The sequence below is a fragment of the Megascapheus bottae genome, chromosome 14, assembly GCF_031878675.1.
Source record: "Megascapheus bottae isolate mThoBot1 chromosome 14, mThoBot2.hap1, whole genome shotgun sequence".
In the NCBI taxonomy this organism is placed as follows: Eukaryota; Metazoa; Chordata; class Mammalia; order Rodentia; family Geomyidae; genus Megascapheus; species Megascapheus bottae.
This window is the reverse complement of record NC_143522.1, coordinates 45,089,530-45,110,097: the sequence shown is the minus strand read 5'-3', so window position 1 is coordinate 45,110,097 and position 20,568 is coordinate 45,089,530. Positions and strand designations below refer to the sequence as shown.

General features: G+C 39.8%; 1 protein-coding gene across 1 annotated transcript; it reads left to right on the top strand.

Moving 5' to 3' along the window:
- Nucleotides 1-787: 787 nt before the first annotated feature.
- Nucleotides 788-18,063, top strand: Gmfb (glia maturation factor beta). Its single transcript, XM_090345121.1, has 7 exons — nt 788-923; nt 6,253-6,349; nt 8,171-8,220; nt 9,246-9,295; nt 9,685-9,767; nt 10,940-11,013; nt 14,224-18,063. Exons 1-7 carry the CDS (start codon nt 921-923, stop codon nt 14,293-14,295), a joined length of 429 nt encoding a protein of 142 aa, XP_090201247.1. The 5' UTR covers nt 788-920; the 3' UTR covers nt 14,296-18,063.
- Nucleotides 18,064-20,568: the final 2,505 nt, after the last annotated feature.

Here is a 20,568-nt window from a genome sequence, read left to right as displayed (position 1 = left end):
CTGTAACTATGCTTCTGCTTCTGTAATTGCGCTTCTGCCACCCATAAATACATGTTCTCCCCAAGCCTCGGCGCGCAAGTCTTCTAGGAGACTTTGTCACCCCGGGCGCCCGTGTACCCGAATAAACCTCTTGCTGTTTGCATCCGACTGCGTGGTCTCGCTGTTCCTTGGGAAGGGTCTCCATCTGTAGACGTCTCGTTGAGTCGGGGGTCTTACAAGCCCCCCAGCTTGTTTGCTGGCCTTCTTGGAAAAGCGCCTGCTGTCACACTTGGGGTTGTAGTCCGGGCGCCGCCCTCAGCTCCTTCCCTGATCAGAGGACTTCTGACCTTCCGACACCACAATCCAGACAGGACCTGTAGGTTCGCCTTGCAGGTGCCCTGAGCGGTGGCGTGTGTGCGTGTGTGCGGGCTCAGGGCACCCCAGTAAATCACCCCGGCCGGAAATGAAGTCATTGACGTTCTGGGGGGTTGGCGGGGATCGCAGCTGAAGTGCGGGGTGAGGGTGGGGAGGCGATGGGAGAGGGTCGCGCCCTCCTCTGGAAGGGATTCGATCCGTGAGGTCAATGACGATCCGCATTCGTGTTTACCAGACTCCATCGGCTCAGAAAAGCAGCTTGAAGAAAGCGTCCAGAGACACCGATCCCCGGGGCTCGCCTGGGACCCGCCATTCCTGGGCGGCCGTCGTCCGCGGGGGCGTCCTTCCCCTAGAGGGCGCCCCGCCGAGGCGCGTTTGCGTGCTGCCGGGCTAATTTTGAGCCTCGCTCCCTGCCGTCCGCGGGGGTCACGTGTGCGCCTGCGCGGCCGCGTCTGTAGCCGGGGGCGGTTAAGCCGGGCGCGGGCAGGAAGGGAGTCGGCTGCAGTGGTGCCATTCTTAAAGGGGCCCCCAGAGCAGGTGACGGGCTGCCGACAGCCGGAAGGAAAATGGTGAGTGGGCCGTGGGAAGGGCGGGGGGCCGGCGGGCTGGAACAGCCAGCCGGGCTTTTCCTGTTTTCCAGATTCGGGGTATCTGCCGGGCGGCGCCCGGGGTGGGCCGGGCCTGGGGTGGGCCGGCGGCCGCTTCCACCCTGGCTGCCAACCGCTGCCCGCCCGCAGTCAGAAACTTGGCCTCCACCGCCGAGTCTGAGCACTGCCTCCTCTTTCCCGGCCCGGGCTCCACCCGCCCTGGCGGGCCCCGCGCCGGCCCCTCTGGGTGAGCAGGTGAGCAGCCTCGGAGCGCCCGGAGGGCACGGCTGGGTGCTGGCCAGGGGAGCCCCCACCCCCGTTTCTCAAGGACGTCGGCGGGCCCCAAGCACTTCCTGCCTTGCGGGGCTCGCTGAGAGGTCTCCAATTCCGAGTGCTTTCACTTGGTCAGGCCTAAGCTGATGTTTGGCTCTCTCCTACCCAAGCATTCTTGCAGTGACCTCACTTGGAACCTTTGGCACCAAGCCTTTAAGTAACTGTCACAGATTTCCGTTGAGCTGGGCTTGGGACTGTGGCTTCCGTTCATCTCTGCAATTGAATCCCAAACCAAAAAAAAAAAAAGTGGAGAATTTATCAGTTGCCATCAAAGATCTTCTAGACACTTCCCAGCGGGTTTCAAAATACAATCAGATTTCACTAGAAACAGGAAAACATGGCTCTCTCTGAACTCCCACCCACTTCCCTTGGAGTAGGTCTTGTGATGGTCACCGGATGCAGTGAATATCAGGTTTCATCATTTCTGACTTTCAGCTGCATTCCAGGGCCCTGGCATTTTTCCTTTTCCTTCTTTTCCCCCCTGATAGGCCTTTTTTTTTTTTTCTTTCTTGCCAGTCCTGGGGCTTGGACTCTGGGCTGACCACTGGCCTTGGGCTTTCCTCAAGGCTAGTGCTCTACCACTTGAGCCATAACACCACTTTCGGCTTTTTCTGTGTATGTGGTACTGAGGAATGGAACCCAGGGCTTCATGCATGCTACGTGAGCAGTCTACCACTAGGCCATACTCCTGGCCCTGCATTCATTTTTTAAAAATTTTTTATTGTCAGGGTGATGTGTAGAGGGATTTCAGTTAATTCATAAGATAGTGTGTACGCACTTCTTGAACATTGTAACCCCTTCCCATATTTTTCTTCCACTTTCCCTCCCTCCACCACCTCCCAAGTTGTAAAGTTCATTTCCCACATAGTCATGTGATCTTTGCCATTATATTGGTTCACCCTTTGCCCTTTGTCTCATCATTTCCCTTTCCCTTCCCTAATTCAAATGAACAAAGAAATATATAAACAGTACACCAGGTACTAAAGTGTCAGATACAGTAACAAAGGGGGTTAAACCATAACTGGAAAAAACAGAGAAATGACTTCACATAGTACATTAAAAACAACAGCCACAAGGATAAAACTCTTCAGCTCCGGCTTGGGCCTCGTCTCTGAGCTTCATTTGCTCCACTACCCCTGAAATTAGAGAAAAATTTTAAATTAAGATACTTGCAAAAATGGGGTAGGGTGATAGTCATCTCAGGAGCTTGTTTTGAGCAAGAAAGAAATCCACACAAAAGATGTTCACAGGGTTCTTGTGTGTTGTTTAATGCAAAGTCTTCAGCGGTGATGTTGGTCTTCGCTGGTTATAAGTTCTCATAGTGTTATGCATGTCTCTAGCCATATCACAGGTACCACCTTATTTTTCCCTCATCTTTTTCATGTAGGTCTGTTCTCTGCTCCAAGAAGCAGATGCTGGTGACTCATGCCTATACCTAAAATCCTAGTTACTCAGGAGGCTGAGAACTGAAGTATTCAAGTTTGAAGCCAAAAAAGTCTGTGAGACTCCATTTCTAGAAAACAATTGAGCTGGAGGAGTGGCTCAAGTGTTAGAAAGCCAGCCTAGCAAGTTCTGAGTTTGAAGCCTTGTTAGCACCAAAAAAAGCAAGCATTGTAGACAACCCTTTATCTATTAGAGGGTCTCCATATGTACTACCTAGGGGAAAGGACCATACCTTTTACATGATTGAATTTTCTAACATTCACCATGGTGCTGACATTCATTAACTCTTCATTTAGTAAATGAATACTTAGGCTCACTTACCTTGGGGTAACATTTACCACACAGAGTTGTTTGTATGACAGGTTTATTCTTTAGTGATTCTCTTCAGTAAGTAAGCAAGATAAATGTTGGCTAAGTCTAATTTCTCATAGAAAGCAATTTTGGGTCTTACTGTGGTATTGGCAAACAGTAAAATGCAAAACTGAGTGATATGAACCAAATCACTATATTTTTCATGCTTTTTTTTAAGTGTTCTACCAACTGTTTTTTCACTTAGTTTATGGCCCTACAATGCTAGGCTTGCATGAAAAACTGGTTATAGTTGTAGGATAAGATTTTCATGACAAATTGATCTCTGCTAAATCAAAAATCCAAAGTGTGTATTAGTTTCACAAATGAATTTTACCTTTGTTCAAAGACAGAATAGAAATTCCAGTTTTCTAGCTTCATTATCTTCCTTGAGAAATATGAAAATAATTAATTGGGGTTGAATTTTAGCTTCAGTTAAGTTCCCTTTAATTTAATCTCTGAAAAATGAACTAAAAGGACAGAAATGTTTAACTCCTACAAGAGTGTTATTTATTAGATAGTGCCTTTTTTAAAAAATGTTTTGGTGGGTCATGGGGCTTGAACTCTGGGTCTGGGTACTGCCCCTGAACTCTTCTGCTCAAGGCTACTGCCCTACCCCTTGAGCCACAGCACCACTTCCAGTTTTCTGATGGTTAATTAGAGATAACCAGCTCAAGAACTTTAGTACCCGGGCTGATTTTGAATTGCAGTTCTCAGATCTCAGCCTCCTAAGTAGCTAAATTTACAGGCATGAGCCACCTCTCTGGGCTTAGATAGTGCCTTTTGATGGAGTATATTTTCAATTTGTGTAACAGCATATTTATCATATTGTATAATAAATAGCATTATGCATATGTCATACCTTACATATTACCAGTGTTCTGAATTTAAAGGACAATTAAAATCAATACCTATTTCCTGCTTTAGTGCATGCTGTCTTTTTACCCAATACAAGATAAAGCAAGCGGGCTTTTATTTTGTAAGTCAAAATTGGAAGTCTTAGTGATTTGTGATTATGATGAAATACTTAGAATTGGTTTTAGAAGTATCCTAATTTTTTATGGCAGAGAGGAAGGAAAACCTATTTATGAAAAGCAACCGGAAATAGCCGGGAACGGTGGCTCATGCCTGTAATCCTAGCTACTCAGGAGGTTGAGATCTGAGGATCATAGTTCAGAGCCAACCTAAGCACTAAAGTCCCTGAGACTCTTATCTCCAATTAATCACTAGAAAACAGAAGTGGGGCTGTGGCTCCAGGGATAGGGCAGTAGCCTTGAGCTGAGGAGCTGAGTTCAAGCCCCATGACCCACTAGAGAGAGGCTAAAAATTAAAACAAGAAGATATTGGAGACTAGAATTGATAGTTTGGGGTTTTGTATGTGTCTGTCCTGGGGCTTGAACTCGGGACCTGGGTACTGTGCACTGTACCTGAGCTTTTGTGTTCAATACTGGTGGTCTACCACTTGAGCCACAGCTCCACTTCTGAGTGGCTGATTGGAGATAAGAGGCTCATGGACTTTCCTGCTTGGGGGCTGGCTTTAAACTTCCATCCTCAGTGTCTGCCTCTTGAGTAGGTAAGATTGCCAGCACCCTGTGAATTGTCAGTTGTTTTTTGTTGTTGTTGTTGTTGTTGTTTTGATCAGTCCTGGGGATTGAACTCAGAGCCTAAGCACTGTCCTTGGGCTTTCCTCGAAGCTAGCCACTTGAGCCACAGTACTACTTCCAGCCTTTCTATGTATGTGGTAACAAGGAACCAAACCTGGGTCTTCGTGCATGCTAGGCAAGCACTCTACCACTTGGCCAAACTCCAAGTTGTCAGTTTTTTAAGGTGGGTTAAAGTTACTGTCTTTATATGTTTCATGACACATACTGTCCTTTAAATGATATATACTAAAATATTTTATGAATTCAGGGTTTTTTTGTTGACAGTCTAGAGGTCATTGTTGAGGGTTTGGAGGAAATTGATAGTAGTTACTGCTGAGTGACTGAGTCATAGGGCTGCTTTGTCTGTACTTTTATATGAATTTGATGTTTTACATATTTACCGAAAAATGAGTAGTTGTAGGGAATGAATCCCAGCTTCTGGGGAGGCTAAAGCAGGAGACTCACAAGTTTGAAGCATCATCACAAAACTTTCTAAAGAGAGAGATTGGCATTGCCTGTGTGCAATAATATACTACACTACTGAAAAACAGAGAGCCCCAGAACCACCCAAAAAAAAAAAAAAGTGTTTTTGATCATTTCTAGGCAAAGTTCTCATATTTCTTCACAATTCCTAAACAATTCCTGTAGCTTTTCAATATATTTCACCTGATTTTTCTTTTTTTAAAATGGGTTATGGAGCCTGGACTTCGGACGTGGGCTCTGTACCTGAGCCTGTTAGCTCAAGGCCACCTTACCCTTTGAGCCTCAGCCCCATTTTCCCTTTTCTAGTGATTAATTGAAGATAAGAGTCTCGTGTTCTTTAGTGCCCAGGCTGGCTTAGAACCTCAATCCTCAAATCTGAGCCTTCTTTGTAGCTAGGATTATAGGCGTGAGCCACCGCACCCAGTTGATTTTCTTTTTGTATATTCTGTTTTGTTCTTCTGTGTGTGTGTATCTGTATAGTCAAGATATAAAATGTCTAGAATGTTACTCGTCTTTCTTCCTGTGATTTGTTTTTTATACTCTTGTTATGTTCATTTATCTGCATAATTGTGAAGTCCCCATATAGAAAGGTGATTGTTTTTCCGTTCTTCCTGCACAGTTTCCTTCCTTCTCTACTTCTGATGAGATGAATATTTTTATGTGCCTGACTTTTTTTTTTTTTTTTTTTTTTGCCTGTCCTGGGCTTGAGCTCAGGGTCTGAACACTGTCCTTGGATTTTCTCAAGGCTAGAACTCTACCACTTGAGCTTTAGTACCACTTCCGGTTCTTTTCTATGTATGTGGTACCAAGGAATCGAACCCAGGTCTTCGTGCATGCTAGGCAAGCATTCTACCACTAGGCCAAACTCCCGACCCCATATGTGCCTGATTTTTTACACACTTGCTAACCAAAGAGAACATGAAAGTATGCCTTACATAGGTGAACAAATCTATATGACTCAAGAGTGTAGATCCAGACTAGTAGACTTGAATATTCTTTAGCATTTATGTATATATAGGAAAGTTATACCATTTTATATGTTTGTCTTTCCTCTTTTGTAGAGTGAGTCTTTGGTGGTTTGCGATGTTGCTGAAGATTTAGTGGAAAAGCTGAGAAAGTTTCGTTTTCGCAAAGAAACAAACAATGCTGCCATTATAAGTAAGCCAAAAGTGATTGCCTCAAGAGTTTCATGATCTTTGTTTTAATCTTATGGTTACATTGTATTGATAGCCTTTAAAGAGTAATATCACCTCTACCTGTTGCATTCCATGTGTCATATTTAAAAACTAAGAATCCCCCAGGTGCGGGTAGCTCATGTCTATAATCCTAGCTACTCAGAAGCCTAAGATCTAAGGATTGCAGTTCAGAGCCAGCCTGAACTACTGGAAAGTCTCTGAGACTTTTATAATCTTCATTTAACCACCAGAAAACCAGAAGTGGAACTGTGGCTCAAAGTGGTAGGTGTAAGCAAAAGAGCTTAGGAACAATATACAGGCCCCTAAGTTCAAGCCCAAGCACTGGCAGAAAAAAATAAAAACTAAGGACCAGCTTTTTTTTTTTTTTTTTTTTTTTTGGACACTTGTGGGGCTTGAACTCAGGGCTTGGGCACTGTCCTTGGACTTTTTTTTTCTCAAGGCTAGAGCTCTTATCACTTGAGCCATAGCACCACTTCCAGCTTTTTTCTATGTATGTAGTACCGAAAACCTGGGCCTTCGTGCATGATAGGCAAGCATTCTACCACTAGGCCAAACTCCCCCAGCTAATGTTTTAATGTCATGGAACTCATGTAGAATGTTCTATCAACTGCCTACTAGCTCTGGAAAAAATAATCATCTTGGTTGCTTGGAGAATGGTGATTGCTATTTGTAGTGACCATTCTAAATCCAAGCCTGGCATTCATTCTCCAACATAAACTTTGCCCACCCCTGAAATGGTAAAGTTCAGCATTGCATCCTTAGTAACTTTGAGGCTCATTCTGTCCAATTCTAGTTTCATGGAGGGTGCTTTAAATGTTTTCTGAAAACGGGAAGGAGAATTTTTTTGCACATTGCCTACCCGTCGTGTTCCCTACTGAACACTGCACATTTCCTTGTTTCCTAGATTGTGGTTTAGAAGAAGCATGAGGGAGTGAAAATGTAAAACCAGATAGATTATGCTTAAGCTGGTTAACACGTTTCTGAAGACTGCTTCAAAAACAAAAACTAGGCATACAGTTCTTAAAAGTGAAAATATGTTAATGCCATAGAGGGTGAAGCTGTTTGAAACTATATTATATTTTACATGACTTAGTGTGAAATTTGTATAAAACGAAAAGACTGGAAAATAAAAGTCATACAATACCTAAAAATACAATACCTAGACTTTCTTTGATTTGGCTTTGGATCATGCTAGATATATTTGAATAGAGATATCAATGCTCTTTGGCAATTTACTTTTTTAGAATTAGGAAGCTGCAGTTCCAAGCTAGTTAAAAGATTCTTTTGTGTGTGTGTGCTAGTCCTGGGGCTTAAACTCAGGGCTTGGGTATTGGCTATGAGTTTCTTTGGTCAAGGTTACCACTCTAACACTTGAGTCATAGTTCTACTTGCAGCTTTTTGGTGATTAATTGGAGATAAGAGTCTCAGGGACTTTCTTGCCCAGTCTGGCTTCAAACATTGATCCACAGCTCTCAGTCTCCTGCGTAAAGTTATGAGCATGAGCTACCCATGCCTAGCAAGTTACAAGTGTCTTCTTAAATACAGTACGTTATAAGAGTTGACATAAAGCTCTAAAAAAGCAAACTAGGTGCTGAGAATTTTGAGTAGAGGCTTAAAAGCTGACACCAAAGAAAGCAAAGCTAGATTATAGGTAGAACTACAAACAAGTTTTGTGGAGGTGTTAATTTAAGATGTTCGCCTTGCAGAGTCTGAGACTGCATGGGTTGGGTAGATGAAGGTTACATTACAATCACAATTAACTCATACTCTGTTTCCATTTTAGTGAAGATTGACAAGGATAAAAGCCTGGTGGTACTTGATGAGGAGCTTGAGGTTTGTTCAATAAGTTAAATATGATTTTTATAGTTAAGCAACTACTGTTCACAAGATGCTCTATTAATTACATATACTTTTAAAATAAGTTCTGAATATATACTCGTGCATTCACAAGCTAATTATTGTATGCTACATTGTTTTGCTGATTTAACTGCCTTCTCTAAGGCATAAATGAGAACCAGTTTAATAAGTGGCTAAAGTTAGGGCTGTGTGCCCAGTGAAAAACAAGTCAACTTCATAACTTCTGATTGCTTAGAGAATAATTTAAAAGTAAAAACTCTACTAAGTACTGGAGTATTCGATAACTAAATAACTAGAGGTAAATAAATGAACTTTTTCTTTTTTGTGTGTATGTGAAGTCAATGCTCTGAATTGTTCTCTCAGTATTTCCTGACAATTGGAATATTGGCCTAGAAAGTTCAATCATCCTCATATTTACTTAACAAATGAAAGTTATTTTGTTTGGTGGTGTGTGATAATAATAGGCAGGTACTGGTGGCTCACACCTATAATCCTAGCTACTCCAAAGGCTGAGATCTGAGGATCAAGGTTGAAAGCCACCCTGACAGGAAAGTCTGTGAGACTATTATCTATAATTAATCACCAGAAAACCAGAAATGGTGCTGTGGCTCTAAGGGTAGAATGCTAGCCTTGAGCAAAAAAGCTCAGGGACAGTATTCCCTGAGTTTAAGCCTCACAACTAACAACAACAAGAAAAGTCATAACTGTTAGTGGAATGGGTGCTTATATATCTTCTATAGATTTACAAAAAAAGGAGATGCTTAAAAGTTGTTTTTCTCAGGGCCGGGAGTTTGGCCTAGTGGTAGAGTGCTTGCCTAGCATGCACGAAGACCCGGGTTCAATTCCTCGGTACCACATACATAGAAAAAAGCCAGAAGTGGTGCTGAGGCTCAAGTGGTAGAGCTCTAGCCTTGAGAAAAATCCAAGGACAGTGCTCAGGCCCTGACCTCACGCCCAGGACTGGCCAAAAAAAAAAAAGTTGTTTTTCTCTGTGGTTCCAGGGCATTTCACCAGATGAACTTAAAGATGAACTGCCTGAACGGCAACCTCGATATCCTTTTTTTGGTGCTTTAGAAAGATTTGCTTCTGTTAATTAGTCAGAATTTTAAGATGTGCTTCTATGTCTTGATCACAAGTAAATGAAAATCTATATGCATAGATTAGACTAAGAAAAGTGAAAGTTAAATCTCATAGTCATCTCACTTATTAATTTTATTATAATTTGTTTATAATGAGAAAAAATTCATTTAAACCAATACTCTAAATTTTCTTTTTTGGAGATTATATGATTTTGTGACTGAACCTTTAGAACTGAGTTATAATTTTGTAGAAAAATAATAATGTATAAAAATTAAGATACAGATTTACCATTTACTAGCTCACTGAGTATTGGTAGTGATCTCAGAGCAGAAACTTTAGATTCTTTAACTTGAGAAAAACCTTCATTGTATATAGTTATAAGTATCAACATGACGATGGAAGAGTCTCCTACCCTCTGTGCTTTATTTTCTCCAGTCCCGTTGGTAAGTGAATCTCTTTAAATAATGCATCACTGGCTCTGATTTAATTATCCATGTTTTCTTAAACAAATTTCATGCTGTGTTTAAGGATGGAATGGTTGAATGGCTGAAAAGAGAGAGAGTGAAAGAGTGTTACCCATGTACCTGCATACACATCCCTAGAAAGCATCTACTACAAAGCATTATCTTTTAGAATGTGCTTACCTTTAGGATAAAGTCTAAGAATTGGAATTGTTGGGTCAAATCATTCATTTAATTTTAATGATTCTGAAATACAGGGATACTTTATAAATATCTGAATAAGTATATTTATATATTATAAACTTCTTTTTAACCATGTGAACTTTGTACAATCATGATAAACTTTATTTTTTAATTATTATTATTATTATTTTTTTTTTTTTTTTTTTTTGCCAATCCTGGCCTTGAGCTTAGTGCCTGAGCACTGTCCTTGGACGTTTTCAAGGCTAGAGCTCTACCACTTGAGCCTCAGCACCACTTCCTGCTTTTTTCTATGTATTTGGTACCCGGTCTTCATGCATGCTAGGCAAGCACTCTACCACTAGGCCAAACTCCCAGCCCTAACCTTTATCTTTTAAAAAGTAGTTAAAAGTGGTATGCTTATAATCCCAAGATGGCCCCAGAGTAGCTTACAGTAGCTACTAGGATATATTATTTCTGTTGAAGGAATTGTCCTGCGAACTCACACTGCCAGTGTTTAGGCTCACAGTAAAAGGCTACTCACTGCACTCTCTTCTCTAAATTTAGGCATATAGCATTTCCTTAACCATTAAAGTATACTGTAGTATCTTTTTACCTTAATATGTAAGAACACTGTTGACTTTTTCAGAGCAGATCTTCCCCATTACCAGCTCAAACAATTTGTGTTAAGTATCCATAGGATTTATCTTGATATTTTGTGTCAAACTAAAGATAATGTTTGTACAGAGATCTTAGAATAATTTTTTTTTTTTGCTGATCTATAGACTTCTTTGTAACTATGTCTCTGTGTTGGCATTATGCAGTATAAAACTCTAAACACCCTTAGACCAAAGTTCTTATAAACACAATGGCAAGGCAAATTTTAAATGTCTTTCTTTAGGAGAAAGGCAATGAAAACTCACTATTTAAAAAAAAATGTATATGTTACTTCTATACTAATCACTCTCTTCCAGGTTGTAAGCCTGAACAACAGATGATGTATGCTGGAAGTAAGAATAAATTAGTCCAAACTGCTGAACTAACCAAGGTAGTGTTTATATTGGCATCTTTGTTGATAGTTCCCTGACACTTTAAAGTGGATGGTTTAGTGAGGGTTTCTTTTCTTGATTTTTGTTTGTTTTTGAATGTAGGGGAAGTTTATTTACAACCTAGCAGTAAGTTACCACAGGCTTTTGAAAATTAGAAATAGGTTATTAAGGGCCAGATGTGATATCTTGTGTCTGAACTTGTAAAGCAGAAATAGGAGGATCACACTTGAGACTAGCCTAGACAAAAAAAAAAGTTAGTAGGACTCTAAATCCAAGCCAGGAATGGTGATCTGAAAGCCCAGCTATGCTAAAGGCACAGACAGGATAGCAGTCCAAGGCTCACCAGGTGAAAACACAAAAATATCTGTACAATCACTGAAGCAAAACGTGTTGGAACTGTGGTTCATGTGGGAGAGAGCATTAGCCTACTAAGCAGGAGACTTTTAAGTTCAAAACCTTGTGCTATAATCATCTAAGCTACTCAGGAGGCTGAAATCTGAATGGTTTGACGCCAACACGGGCAGAAAAGTTCCTGTGAAACTCTCATCTCCAAATAACTGCTCAAAAACAGAAAGTGGCACTGTGGTTCAAGTAGTAGAGGACTAGCCTTGGACACAAAGAAGTTCAGGGGCAGTGCTCAGGCCCTAACTTCAAACCCCACAACTAATAAAGGAAGAAAGCAGGATAGTAGTCTTTGAACCAAAAAGCATGTTTTTCTAAATAAGTTGATTAGAAAAAATCACTTCAAAAAGTAAGCAGCTTCAGAAAAGCCACTATAACCTTATATCTATTGAGAGTTCTTTGTCTAATAGAGAAAGTTAGCATTGAGGCTTCATTGAGCCTTTTCTTGTAGTCTAAAGTGACACACGCTGTACTGGAATTTTGGGTAATTTTTTAAATTTTTATTTTTGGGGTGATGTACAGGGGGTTTCAGATACATACATTCATCAGGTAGTTGGATACATTACTTCTTGAACATTGTTACCCCTTCCCATGTAAAAGTGATGGGCTGGAATTTTGTATTACACAGCTAACTTTATTATTCTTCAATCTAAAATTATTAAGAATATCAGTTGCTGGGTTCTACAGATACTGCCAGTAATCCCAGCTACTTGTGAAGTAGACATTAGATGATGACAGTTTGAAGCCAGCCTCAGCAAACAAGTGCATGTTGTGGTTTATGACTATAATCCCAATTTAATGGGTGTTCATAGGTAGAAAGACTGTGCTCTAAGATCAAGTCTGGGCAAACGAATGTGAGAACCTATCAGAAAAATAAAAACAACATTCGGGGTATGGCTCAGTGGTAGCGAGCACCCACCTAGTAAGCACAAAGACTAGGTTTGGACCTCCAAACTACAAAACAGAAATGAAACCAAAAAGGACTATTAATAAACAGTCTTAGAAGATACTCACTTAAGGTGTAATACATCTGCATTGTTTTGTTGTGTATACTAACTCAAATTTTATCTTCCACATAGTAATTTGAGTTGGAAAATTTGTTAAAGTTTTGAGGCTTTTTTTTTCTTTTTTGCCAGTCCTGGGGACTGAACTCAGGGCCTGAGCACTGTTCTTGGGCTTTTGCTCTACCACTTGAGCCACAGCACCACTCCCGGCTTTTCTATACATGTGGTACTGAGAAGTCGAACCTGGGTCTTCGTGCATGCTAGGCAAGTACTCTACCACTAAGCCAAACACCCGACCTGAGGCTCTTTTTTTTTTTTTTACATTTTATTTCATTGTTGGGGTGCAAAGGGGTTACAGTTACTTACATTCCTCAGATATTGGGTACATTACTTCTTGAACATTGTTACCCCTTCCCATGTTTTTCTCCTACTTTCTCTCCCTCTCCCTACTCATCTTGTTTTTCCCTTACCTTCGCTTTTTCAGCTAAACAAATAAACAGATATACAATAAAACAGGTACCAAAGTCAAATACAGTGACAACATGAGATTAACCTTAAGGAGAAAAGAAAAGAAATAACTTCACGTAGTACATTAGGAACAACAGTCACAAAGATAAACTTCTGGCTTCCATATCCTAGAATTCATTTCCCTTATTGAGGTTCATATTTTAAGGACCACATTGAAGGTGTTTTTCTCTTAATTATCAACGTTGGGCATGTCTTCAAATCTATCTCCTTATTTTCTTTAGTCTTAGGATTATTACTGAAACCACCAACTGATATACATTGCTCTGTCGTGATTTGTATCCTAGGAACACTTTGGAATGTTTTAAGGCACTGGGTGGTTGACAACAACAGCACTTCCTGACATGCCAATCCTGGCTTAGTCCCCTCTTTTATAATCCTAACATTACAAGTTTGTTTTGTAAGTAATCTCATTGAGTCCTTATGATAGCCCAGTGAGTGTGACCGTGCTACTTCTGTTCAGACTAAGGCTAAGCTAGGATTCGGCCCCCAATTCTGTTCCACTATAACATCTTGTTTCCCATGGCCATTATACTATGGCCTTTTTTCCAGTCTTCTTGGGAAAAGTCTAAAGTTGGTGTTTCCACATGCTGCTCAAACTATGGAGGCTTAGCATTACAGTCCTAACTAGATTGTTCTAAATGTGATGTGATCGTTTGGTTGTCTCTTCTGTTGTGTAAGAACTTATTTTTTAGAATTTTATTTGTAGATTTGTGCTTTTAGAAATGTTTGGGTGACTGGAATGTGACTTAGTTTGGCTTAGGGTGCTTGCCTAGCATGCATGAAGCCCTGGGTTTGATTCCTTAGTACCGCATACACAGAAAAAGCCAGAAGTGGCACTGTGGCTCAAGTGGTAGAGTGCTAGCCTTGAGGAAAAGAAGCTCAAAGACAATGCCCAGGCCTTGAATTCAAGACCCAGAACTGGCAAAAAGAAGAGAAAGGCAAAGAAAAGTTTTTCGCCATCTTGCTTGCTGTACATGGTTGTAAGTACTCATCACTTACAAGAGCACTGCATAAAAGGCACATCCTCTGTCGCAGGTCATCCATCCCAAGCAGGGAAATTTGAGAGACTCTTATCTGCAGTTAACCACTAAAAACCCAGGAGTGGAGGTGTGACCCAAGTGGTAGAGCAACAGCTTTGAGTACAAAAAACGAAGGGACAGTATGTAGGCTCTTGAGTTCAAGCCCCAGTACTGGCACAAAAACAAAAATATATAATGTGGTTTTTAAAGTGTAAGAATCTGATGTAAATTTTTATTGTTGATTTTTCCCCCTAAGGTATTTGAAATAAGAAACACTGAAGACCTAACTGAAGAATGGTTACGTGAGAAACTTGGATTTTTCCACTAATGTGAACTTCTATGTTTATTCTAAAGTATTTGTGTGTTAACCTGACCATACTGGAACCAGACATAAATACTTATTTATGCCTCAAAATGCACTATTACTTACAGTTTGTTTCCTGCAGTAAAGAAAAATACTTCATTTGTGCAAAGTTTGAACAAAGAGGAAATCATCTTCATGGTAATAAAACTTTGTAAAGTGTTTCCTTATATTTGTAACTGTTAGGTGGACAACTTTTCTCCAGGGACTTTTTGCACTCTTGTGACTAATTTCTATAACTTACAGTTCAGAATTCATTACTCTTTACAGACACCATAGGAAAGTTGGGTACTAGATTGTGAAAGATAACAGTCGCCTCCTTTTGACAAATATTGGATATTAGTAGTTTATAAGTGAAAACGGTTTATTATCTTTTAATCAAATCTTTGAAGTTGGTTTGGGGTTGAGGATGTGAGCTGCTCAGTGTTGAGCCATGAATTGTAATTTTCAAGTATAACCTGCATTACAAGTACAGTTTTTCAACTTCCCTACCTCTTGGTTTCCTTTTATCTTTTTCATCATTTCTAGAAATAGGTCTTCAATGACACCTTAAGGTCTGGAAGTTAGGCTTTTATGATGAGAGTTATGACTATTTGGTGTTCTTATAAAATAGAACACCTTGTCTTAGAAATTGGAAAGTTGTAATGATCAAGGGCTTCATTCTTTCTTTGTTTTGCCAATCCTGAGCCTTGAACTCTGGTCCTGGGTGCTAGCAGCTCCTGAGCTCCTTTTGCTTAAGGCTAGCACTCCACCACTTGAGCCACAGTGCCACTTCCCGCATTTTCTGTGATTAATGGGAATAAGAGTCTTACAAAGACTTTCTGGCGCAGGCTGGCTTCCAACAGCAATCCTCAAATCTCAGCCTCCTGAGTAGGATTACAGGTGTGAGCCACTAGCACCCAGCTATGGGCTTCATTCTTGATTATGTCATTTCCAGAGTTTTAAATCTAGGTTAATAACAGTTAATAAAGTTCCTCCTAACATCTTATGAACACGGATTATTTTAAATGTGTTAATACTGTGCCTTTGATTTGTTAGCTTTAAAGTTAGTTAAGACTTTTACACTGCCAGTATTCTAGATTTGGCAAAACTAATACTTTTTTAAAGGGCCCACATAAAACAATTTTCTAATATGTGTATTTGAAGTTTGTAATAAAATCACCTTATTTTAAAATTCCAACTGCTTGTGCTGGTGATATATGGCAGGTGAGAATAGTAACTTTAGGTTTATTTGTGATTAATTTTGTGCCATACCTAAGAATTATCTTAAAATTTTGGCCATGTTTTAATAACACATCAAGAGAAATCACATTTTAAACTAGATACCTGGACAGTTGGTTAAATCAGCCATGGTACTCCTGATAAGACAAGAATTCTAATGCTTGCCATGTTATACTTCACAAACAAATGTAAAAGTAGCTGCTGAATGTTAATTTGCTAACAAATATAGAGACTAGAGGTTAACCAAACTTGGTGGGTGAATTCTTATAATAAGAATTTTGTGGTCATTTCAAAACTTAACAAAGCTATTCTTTTTATGTTGGCATATTTTCTACTCACCTATTTTTTGCATTTGTGTTTTGAAGGCTTTGTGCCAACTTTAACAAGCAGGTAATGGTAGTTCTCACAATATTGAATGGAACACACATCTTTTGCTCCCAACACTGGCTTTGCTAATCTAGAAGTCAGAATACAATGGCAAGTTGGGAGATGAGAAAGTGCTAGAGTAGCTATTTGTTTTGGCTAATGAATGGAAATGTTCATTTATTCCAATTTCTAGAGCGAAAGAGAGAGAAAGCTTCACCCAGAAAGTTTAAGAATTCTGTAAACAGGTATTTTGACATTGGAGAATAATTACAATATGCTTATAATTCTGTTGAAATATAAATGTTTTTGAATGAATGAAATAAGATTTTGTTTCATATAGTTTGCATCAAGAAGAGAAACTAGAGCTGCAAGAATGTATATTTTTAATGAGATTCCTGTTTTTTCTTATATATTTTACTTTTTTAAATTCCTAAAATCCTGGGTATGGTCAGATAATACGACCTGCCATTCCTAGAACTTTTTGTTTCCTGATTCTCTCATCAGGAGCTTTTATTTAAAGGCTAAGATTACTGGAGGTATATTTTATCTGTTTTCTTAGCTTATCAGTAATATTTGCTTTGCAAGGAAACATTGGATTATGGGATCCTAGACCAATTTTTTTCCCCTTCTGTGTGTTCTGTTTAGGGAGATTTGCAAATCTCATATTCAAAATTTTATAATTCTGCATTGTTCTTTTAAAGAAAATCATATCCTGTGTAGTCTCTTTTTTGTTCTGCTTTTCCACAAATAATTACAGATTGCACAATCCCAAATTTTACATTCCATATCTTTCTGATATAACCATTCCCATTCAGCCTCTAATTTTAAACCTTCCTTTTGGGCAGCAACTTTTTCCTGAGAACCTCTTTTGTGGTCTCCTAAGCTGGCTTAATTTTGAAATTGTGTACTTGTGTAAATTCTGAATAGGATGTAGTATCAAGATTGAACCATCTAGTAATAACATTATGCATGTGGTCACATAAAGGACATGAAGAGAGCTCAGGTTACTAGGTTACTAGGCTGAAATTCCACAATGTCTGAGTTTTGAAGAATCATTTTGTTCTGGTTTTGAAACAATTGTTAGGAAACAAAGTTAACTGATTCTTTTTTGTTTAACTGATTTCTAAAATAAATGTCTACTTCTAAAAAGTTTACTCAATGCCTAGTGCAGATAAACATAATTCTTATTTGAGTGTGTTTCTAAATTTTTTTACAAATTGTCTTTAGTAAATGATTTGTCTGGTAAATATTTGTTAGCACTTTCCCTCCTTTTCTATCTCCTATTTTCAGGAGTCAAATGTAGCCATAATTGTCCTGATCTGAAACTTTACATTTCCAGCTAAGAGAGCTTATTGCCAAATTAAATTTGGCTCTTTTCCTTCTACTCATGTAGACATTAAGGAAGGTGTACCTAAAGGTTTGGACTACTTTTAGGACTTGAGCAATGTTGTTAATCTACATGTGGACTAGTGATGAATGGATATTTCATGTGAGTTTAATCGCTGTGTGCTACTTGATGGAAGCAGAGACGAACTGGTATTCTACTCATAAATTATTCTTTGTATTGTTGCACTCCCTGTTTGTCCCACAGACTGATAATACTGGAATCTACAAAGTTCGAGCCTTTACAGCATATATGAAAAGTTGTATCAAACATTTCTGGACAAATCTTATTTTGTATTTCTGGAAGAATGTAAATAATCTTCTAGGCCACTTGAAACCAATGGTCCCAAGTTGAATATTCTTGAGAAGCTTGTTTTCTTTTGGGCTGTTTGGCATTTCAAATCAGCAATCATATTCATGTAATGTTTAAAACAACTGTGTTAAAGTTGTGATGTAAACTGTATTTTCTTGCTTTTTGGAATATAACTCATACACGTGTAATTACTTGAATATTGTTTAAGATCACTGACATACCAGGGCAATTCCCACTGATGTAGATGGTCCAATATAATCTCATTCAGGAGGCTTGAAACATTATTGGTTGAGTCTTGTGAATTTTAACATTGTTTAACAAAACCAACAACTGGCACAACTTCTTAAGCTGGAGTTTCAGTCTCTGCTAGCACATATTGCATGTTTATTTTGGACAGTCTTTTTGTTAAGCATGGTGCTTGTACTGGTTTAAATAAAATATTAACGTGAAAAGACTTGTAACTTTTCATTCTCTGCTTGCCTCTTCCCCTTTGGGTTTACTGATAGCTGACTAGCCCAATTTGTGTCACCCACACACCATGTAGCTTTCTTCTTGATTTGTAAAATCTAAGAGGCAAAAGAAATGATCACTCTTCATCTTGGTCAAACAATATGAAATTATGAAAGTGTCATAGTCTGATGCTAAAATGATTAATGTGTATAAAGTGTCAGTGAATACTAGTATAGGCAGTGGGAATAAATGGACCTCACTTTGAAAGGAAAATTAAAATTTAGTTGGTCTGTACACTTCCTAAGAGGGAAGCTCTTACTGAAAATGGCTCATCACTATTCACTCCACAAATAGCCTATCCTTCCTTGTTTATAGCTGAAGCTGTCATAGGTGTCTACTAGAGTGAATACCAAGAGTTCATCATATACTCTTTATGATTAATTATGTAGTCATGATCACAGTTTACTTGGTTCTTAAAGGGATAATTGGTAGGTAGTACTCGAAAAACTCTTAAGGACAATTTGCTCAAGCCCGGGCACATTTGTGTCTTCCTCATATTTGGCTAATCAAAATAGCAGCTCCTGCATTTTTTTTTTCCTTTGGCCAGTCCTGGGCTTTAGTCAAGAGCCTGAGCACTGTCCTTGGATTTTCTTAAGACTACAGCTCTACCACTTGTGCCTCAGCACCACTTCCAGCTTTTTTCTATGTATGTGGTACCAAGGAACCAAGTCTTTGTGCATGCTAGGCAAACACTCTACCAACCAGTAGGCTAAACTCCCAGCCCTCCTGCCTTTTCTTCACCTTCAATAAAAGTAATTTAATTGACATTTCGTCCCGTTCACTCCTCAACAGCATCGTAAGCACTTGCTCTGACAGCATGGAGCCACTCTCATTTGATTAAGGATATTCACCATGTGGATATCCTATCTTTGTTCAGTGCATATTTACCAGTTTCCAGACCAGTTAGATTACCTTACTGTGGCACATTGTGAAGGCTCTACCCAGATTCATCCACTTGATCTGCCCCTCAAAGCTTGCCAAGGTTGCCTTTCATTTCTGTAGGAAAGAAAAGCAGCCTAGCTTACATCCAGAACCATCCTGTAGACCAAAGGGTGTGTGTGTATGAGAGACTTCTAAAGCTACAGTTCGGGGCCAAGGGTTTGGCCTAATGGTGGAGTGTTTGCCTAGCATGCATGAAGACCCGGGTTCAATTCCTCTCTACATACGTAGGAAAAAGCTGGAAGTGGTACTGAGGCTCAAATGGTAGAGCTCTAGCCTTGAGAAAGTCCAGGGACAGTGTTGTTTAGGCCCTGAGCTCAAGCCCATGACTGGCAAAATAAATTAAGCTACAGTTATCTTACTCTGGAATATAAGACTCCATATTTTGACTTATTTTTTACTTGTGCTGGAGAGCTTAGTCCATTTTATGCTCCTGTAACAAATATCTGAAACGAGTGAGGAACAGAAATTTATTTTTTGAGAATTCTGCTGAAGGGGATAGGGGCAAGCTCACGAACTTTTTTTTTTCCAGTCCTGGGGCTTGAACTCAGGGCCTGAGCCCTGTCATTGGGCTTTCTCAAGGCTAGAGCTCCACCACTTGAGCCACAGCACCACTTCCAGCTTTTTCTATGTATGTGGTACCAAGGAATTGAACCCAAGTCTTTGTCTATGCTAGGCAAGCACCTTACCACTAGGGCAAAGTCCTGGCCCCCTCACTAAGTAACCATTGTTCATATTAAGGCTCCATTTCTTGACGCTTGCGGTCTATATTACATTGCATTGGGCTAATAATTCTCTTGAATGAGGAGGTACTTAGCAGTGGGAGCTGACTGAAAAGAATGCCTTCAGTACAGAAGAAGCCATGTACAGCCTACAGATCAGAACAATATCAGCTGAAGCAGTGTACAATGAAGCAGAGGGTGTTAAATACAGAGCCCCCAAATCAAGGAGTCACACTCCTGCCTTTTTGGTTCAGAGAGCTTCCTTGGATCCAGGATCACCCTTCAGAGTTCCTTATTTTTGGAGGCCTGATGGAGTCATTGTTTTCTGGATCCTTCTTCATGACTCTCCCTCCCCAAACCCTCCATTGCTTAGGTTAACCTGAGCAGATCCATTCAGATTCCTAGGAAAATGGGTGAATACAATGCCAGCTGCAGAATCATCTGCTACTCCTCATTTTTATGTTTACTCCTGGAAAACCTGTAACAGGCCCTGGGCTCATCTCCCAACAATAGAAACTCCTTCCCCATGCTTGTACTGGTCTCCAAAACAAAAGACCTTCAAAAAATGAAGTCTTGTTTATTGAACTAATATAGTTATTTTACTCTTGTCAGTCATGGGGCTTGAACTTGGGGAAGTGGTGTGGTCCCTGAGCTTTTCTGCTCAAGGCTAGTACTCTCAAGGCTAATACTCTCCCACTTGGAGCCACAGCACCACTTATAGATTTCTGATGGTTAAATGGAGATAAGAGTTTCACAGACTTGGGCTGGGAATGTGGCTTAGTAGTA

Bases quoted from the DNA above. Each gene is read 5' to 3' on its own strand.
- Gmfb (XM_090345121.1), top strand. The intron at 8,221-9,245 runs GTTTGTTCAATA...CTGTGGTTCCAG, and splicing joins TACTTGATGAGGAGCTTGAG to GGCATTTCACCAGATGAACT. The intron at 11,014-14,223 runs GTAGTGTTTATA...TTTCCCCCTAAG, and splicing joins AAACTGCTGAACTAACCAAG to GTATTTGAAATAAGAAACAC.